Source organism: Liolophura sinensis, chromosome 3 (genome assembly GCF_032854445.1).
Source record: "Liolophura sinensis isolate JHLJ2023 chromosome 3, CUHK_Ljap_v2, whole genome shotgun sequence".
NCBI lineage: Eukaryota > Metazoa > Mollusca > Polyplacophora > Chitonida > Chitonidae > Liolophura > Liolophura sinensis.
In genome coordinates this window covers 9,761,080-9,767,439 of record NC_088297.1, presented here as the reverse complement: position 1 = coordinate 9,767,439, position 6,360 = coordinate 9,761,080, and the positions used below count along the sequence as shown (strand labels likewise).

Below are 6,360 nucleotides of genomic sequence, written 5' to 3'. Positions count from 1 at the left end.
TGCTGGAAGACTTTTCATTGTGTACAGAGTGAGGATAAGTATACATTATATACGCAAAAATACACAATTAACAAAACATTTAGTGTAAAGACTTTAATTAAGTATATATATATTATAGTTTGACGGAACCGTTCACAATTGCATAACATACACAGCACAGTATGCTGATGTATACATTTCATGAAATGCTCCTTAAAATGCGTTGGCTCCCATTTGTAGCCAGCTTGATCGGTGCATGCGCAGATTGGTATTGTCTAAGCACTCGTTGCTACAGGATGTAGTGCCTTGCAGTAGTGCTGACGTATTTTCATCTCGATGGATTTCAGGGGATAATAGTTCTTCTTCCATGGCCACCCGAAAACGTTGGAATAGGCGGAATCCTGGAAAGAATGGAAAAAGGCGTACAATATTTAGGGAGTTGTAAATTTATTTATTTATTTGATTGGTGTTTTACGCCGTACTCAAAAATATATTGCACTTAAACGACGGCAGCCAGTATTATGGTGGAAGGAAACCGGGCAGAGCCCGGGGGAAATCCACGACGATCCGCTGTTTGCTGGCAGACCTTCTCACTTACGGGAGGAGGGGAAGCCAGCATGAGATGAACTTGAACTCACAACGACCGCATTGGTAAGAGGCTAACCAACTGAGCCACGGAGGCCCCGGGAGTTGTAAAGTTTAGATTGCTGTTTTGCTGACGTGGTTTGGAGAATATGACAGGTGCTCAATGAAAAACCGACTTTTAACAATCATATCATATCTAGATTAGAGAGACAGCACCATAAACTTTACGGTTCCCCGATATTCATATTTACTCACGACAGTATACGATTGGTTAACCCCACTTGAATGTATGATACATTTCCAAGATTGTGGTTTATGCTCTAAGGATGCACAGTTACGCCATGAAGCGTTTTCCGCAGTGCATTCCTGGGTGGGGGAGTGGGGGTGGGTGACTGCCCCTGGGGTCGGTTGGTACTGCAAGAACTGGTCTGTTTGAGTGTACCACATAATAAGAGTCAAGCATAACCTATTTTTTTCAGATGCTTTCAATTGTGTTGAATAAATGAATCAATTAATACGCCATGTTAACTTAATATATAGCTGGTTTACCATTAAAACAAAAATCTCTCTCAAAAAATGCGTGCATGTATATACTGTGTGCTGTCTCCACTCCCAACACCCATCCGTGGATAACTGAGTAATGCAATACATTTATAAAGACTACTATGTTACCACTTTAGTAGCATCCTTGGAGTAGACGCCGTTGGGGTTGGCAAGGGAGCAGTCATTATACCAGAAGCCGCCCTTGCCGCGCGTGGCGCAGTTCTCTACATACTTGTCGTTGTCATGGTCACGGGTTGTAAACATCATGTTGTTAAGGCCTGTCCAGGACACAGTTCTGAAATGTGTACATATGACACAACTGTATGTGTGTTCATTGATATAGTTTTTATTCCCACGTGGACCCTCAGCCGATTATTCCACTGAAGTGTCATGGCGTACAGTCAAAAAAATTAACAGTTAAGTCTGTTGTCTGAGTGATGTTACAATGTATTCTGCTATTGCAACGGATTATTCTGTCAAGTTAAGGGTTTAACATCGTCGTAAGGGAGTTTATTGTGTAGCCCGATACCGCTGAACCTTGTTTGATACCGAGTCAAATCCCGAGAATGCGGAAAAACTGAATATTTCACCCCGCGATTCTGTTTTACTCCCTGGACAATCGACTACAAGTTTAGGCCAAAGCAGTTGACCTGAATAGGTCAAAGCTGTGATGTCGTTTCTTATTGTTGCGTGACGTAGAAATGTAAAAGTTTAGTATGCATGTATTATTACGTCATACCGAAAAAAATAAAATTTTACATAAAATATGTAAAAACAAAAGCGATATCTATAAACTGTGCGAAATAACACTTTTATCACTCAAGGAAATTCTGAATGTTCACTTTTATGTAAATCAAGTAGCAAATATAACAACAAGACAAACTCAAATTCTTTTATTTGTGACATTATTCGGGGAGGTACACGTACCGGCCGGTGTGTTGCGTGACACACTCGATGTTGTTTGAAAGGTCATCTCTATTTAATATGTATATTTGCACGCAGCCCGCAACTAACAGCGCGGTAAAATGTAACTCACATGTTCTACTAATTCAGCATAAAGATTCTATTAGAGTAAGAAGATATTATGTTGAATATGAAACAGTGTTATATTATAATAACAGAATACATCCTAGCATCACTCAGGCAACGGACTTTGTGGTAAAATTTGTTTATTTATTGATTTATTTGATTAGTGTTTTACGCCGTACTCAAGAATATTTCACTAAAACGACCGTGGCCAGCATTATGGTGGGAGGAAACCGGACAGAGCCCGGGCGAAACCCACGACCTCCCGCAGGTTGCTGGCAGACTTTCCCACGTATTCTGGTAAAATTAATTTTTTTTTAGTGTAGCAGGAGTTAAAAATTAATTACACTCGTACCAATTAAATACACTTAAACATTCTAGCATCACTAAGATAACAGATATTCTGTTAAATTTTTTTTTAGAGTAAATTAATTACTAAAGGCATGTTTAAATATCGTAGAGGTTTCTATCGCAAAAAGCAGGTCATAACTTAATTGAGTCCAGTGTTAATGTAATCACATTTTGATTTTTTGTCCCTTTTTTTTCTCCCGATAGACCAATTCTCACTTCGCAATACTGGCTTTTGCGCGTGACAAACAATTCGAAAAATGAGCCGCCAGAAAGCAATAGTGTATGTCGAATACCGTAGCTGTGGAATCATACTCACTCTTCTGGAAAGAAAGCGTCACCAGCATCACCGCTGTAAGCGCCAATCTGTATTCGGAAACTGTCGTTGGCGCTGCTGAGTTCGAAATGATCGTACAGCGCATGCGCCGAGCCACCGTCCCAGTCTGTCATGTCCACCCGGAGCTGCATTTGATCAATGTCCCCGATGATCTTGACCTTGGAGTTGCCATACCAGAACTCACCTGTGACGTCACCAAACCCGTGGGTGTAGTCATTCCAGTCTCTGTTGAAGTCCACAGTGCCATTATACCGCCTGAGTTTTGTTTCCAAGAAAACATGGAATAAGCAAAAAAGAACATTTGAACACAATACCATGCAGCTGTTACCTGCACAAATCTTCAATGGATGGCTTTTACACAGCATACCAGGCCCTTGAACAACAAGATCGTGTGTTCTAGCTCTGGCTTTTTCGGCTACGACTTTAACACAAGAGGTTTGTCTGTCGTTAACTGGCGAAGGCTGAGGGTGTACTTCGTGCACTCCTGTTTCATCCAACCAAACAACAAACCTGGCCGCTACCACAAAAAAGAAAAGTTCCTGAGCACGGCGTAAAACGGCTATGGGTCAATCAGTTAACAATTTTTCCCTATATCACGTGCTATGTGCTTTTTAAGAAGAAATGCCTAAGTGTGGCCTCATTCACTGTGGCATGGCCATGATCAATCTCCACTCAAGGACAAATTGGTTCAATGCCCGCAGCTACACTCTGAACTTCTGAAGAAAATGCATCTGTGCCTCTGCATGGCTTCCGGGTTAGATCGAGGACTTGCTTGGCCTGTGCCACACTGGTGGCCATCTAGTGTATTTTTCAACACGTTTTTGGTGGCTGGAAATTTCAAGCCAATATATTCGATACAGGTAGAATTGTTTTCATATGTATGTTATAAAATAATCATAAACATCTTTTTACCGGGATGAAGACAGGCAGAAAGCAATGACGATAGAAAAGCTATAGCGGACATTTTGTTGGATCATTGGTTCAAACTTGGAATTATCGAGCATATATGGTGTGATGACCAAGTAAAATGATCGGCCTGTCGTATCACTGGAGGTTCATCCCATTTAATGATGCTCTTTATACATGACTTGTTTGATTTCTCGGTCAAACATAACATACACAGAGGGCCTCCGTGGCCATGGGATTAGCGTGCCAACGCGGTGCAATGACTGAGGAGCCTCTCACCAGTGCAGTCGCTGTGAGTTCAAGTCTGGCTCATGCAGGCTTTCTCTCCGGTCGTACGTAAGAAGGTCTGCCAACAGCCCGCGGATGATCGTGGGTTTCCCCCGGGCCCTGCCCGGTTTCCTCCCACCATAATGCTGTCCGTCGTCATATAATTGAAATATTCTTGAGTACGACGTGAAACACCTTTCAGACAAATACATAAATAAATAAAGATGCGCTCACTTTATATGTCGACGGGATATGCAACACCCGGAGGTATCTTAAAGTCTGATCGACCATACTTCCATCGCTGAGACGGTGATGCAATATAAAAAGATCTCGTGAAGTCACGTCACATGATCAAGGGGTATTAAATTTGAATCGCACGATCCTGCATTTGCTTCATGATCATCAGCTCAATTATGAAATGGACGCCTTGGATATTTGTTTTCAGTGATATATCGCTATTTCTTCATGGTAAAAACAAACTTCTTCTTGTATTTGTGCCTTACAAGTCAAAGGATGTAAATTTACCCTTATTGTATTATGCGTGGGCTAGGAAATTTGTACAACACAAAAAGTGTTGAAAATGACACTCAATTGCTCAAGGGATGACAACCAAAGCATAACTGATTGTTGCTTTCATCAGAATCCATGCTTATTTTTTCCGTAAGCTTAATTGGTAACAATGGTGAAGAAACGTTTGGAAAATTGCTGGATCCGAATCCTGACCCGAATTCAGATCCGAATCCAGAGCCAGGTCTGTATCAAGATCTACCAGAATGGTTGCAAAGTTTCATAAAGATCTGTGTACAAAGTTCATAAAGATCTGTGCAAAATCTTGGGGGGGGGGTATTTTTTTTTTTTTTTGTAAACTGCTGACAGAGGTTTTGACAATGAATGAATTACACTAATAGTGGCTTTACGTCACGTCGGCAATATTTCAGCCATTTCGTGGCGAGAACAGGCATGTGCAAACCATGAAGCAGTTAACGGGTTTCGATGTGGTGATGAGAAAATCCCGTTTGACAATGGGATCGTATAAAAAATTCTGGATTTAGGTCAGCTTCATAAAGTTCAATGTATTAGTGCTTGGCACAAGGCCAGTACTTTTTTTCGTACAGTTGCCAACAGACAGACAGACAGACAGACAAACGCCGACAAAAAACGAACAAATTTCCAACATTATCTCCTGTGTGGAGGTAATTTAATGAAGTTGTTTTCGAGAGGAGCGAAGGTATCTAGGACTGCATGCCACACAAACTAAGATTTTACCTTTGTATCAGAGTCCAGCCTCCGCCGTCTGTTGTCATGTCGCAGTACACGACCATATCAGAGTGATACTGCGGGCTGATCCTGTACAGGCCGCTCTCGTGGAAGCCGTAGTATCGCATCAGATCACAGCAGTCCTCCCGAGGGTACCCGGAATCCGTCAGAGGCGGGTACTGTGCTGTCGGAGTCATTGCCCTTTGATCTGCATTGATGACAACATGCTGGCTTAAAGGAACACAGAATCGACGCTGAATTGCTGACTGTGAAAATAGGGGTTTCTCGGTCAGAGGATTCAGCTTTGGTCACGCTTGAATAAATCTGCCATACCTAAAATTCTGCTTAGTTTATGTATAAACTGGACTTGCCTCTTTCACACCAGCTAATCAGAATCGATTCCGCATCCCTTCAGTGTTACACTTGTGCATTGGTACCCACGATTTGGCCCAGAGTAGATTTGTCAACCCAGATAAGACCAAAAAAAGTGCGAAAAAAGCAATCGGGGAGGGCCCAGGGTCTAGGGTGTGAAGCTCCCAGTAAAAAAATGCGTGTATTTTTAGCTGTACCATGGAAGCTTTTGCTGGCAAGTATACACGTCGTTATTTCGTCATTATGAAACATTATTGTCCGAAAAATAAAAAAGTCTGACTTAATAAGATTTAATACTTTGACAGTGATAACGTGATTTGTAACTTAAAAAAAAAAAAAACCCGAACGCCGGAGTTTTTCCTCCACCCATGCATAAAACTAGTGAATGTCGTCATATGAGTTGAAATATATGGTATTGAGTTAAACACAAACCAAGTAAAATATTATTTGTAAGCATAGACATATCCTGATCATTGTGTCAAGCATTAACATATTCTGTTTATGTATTGTATACTTACTGATCTTGATCACGCTTGCGCTACTAACAATAAACATTCCTGGAAACATAGAAAACAAATCATGCAGATTTATAACTTTACGTCGATGACTGTCCGAGTGTTCAAACACACACGACACAGGTTATTTTAACGTACGAATACTCGTCCTTGCTATACAGAGAAAATGAATGTTTGGGGTTAAACGTCGTACTCAACAATTTTTCAGTCATATGGCGACGAGAG

At 41.3% G+C, this 6,360-nt stretch overlaps 1 protein-coding gene across 1 annotated transcript; it reads right to left on the bottom strand.

The window, feature by feature from the left end:
• Positions 1-207: 207 nt before the first annotated feature.
• On the bottom strand, positions 208-5,450 carry LOC135464167 (fibrinogen-like protein 1). Its single transcript, XM_064741666.1, has 4 exons — positions 5,258-5,450; positions 2,801-3,073; positions 1,237-1,402; positions 208-380 (listed from the first exon to the last, which is right to left on the bottom strand). The coding sequence occupies exons 1-4, from the start codon at positions 5,443-5,445 to the stop codon at positions 255-257; spliced, it is 753 nt and encodes a 250-aa protein (XP_064597736.1). The 5' UTR covers positions 5,446-5,450; the 3' UTR covers positions 208-254.
• Positions 5,451-6,360: the final 910 nt, after the last annotated feature.

Bases quoted from the DNA above. Each gene is read 5' to 3' on its own strand.
- LOC135464167 (XM_064741666.1), bottom strand. From the start codon at position 5,445: ATGACTCCGACAGCACAGTACCCGCCTCTGACGGATTCCGGGTACCCT. The intron at 3,074-5,257 runs GTAAAATCTTAG...AACAAAACTCAG, and splicing joins GGCTGGACTCTGATACAAAG to GCGGTATAATGGCACTGTGG. The intron at 1,403-2,800 runs GTGAGTATGATT...TACACATTTCAG, and splicing joins GACGCTTTCTTTCCAGAAGA to AACTGTGTCCTGGACAGGCC.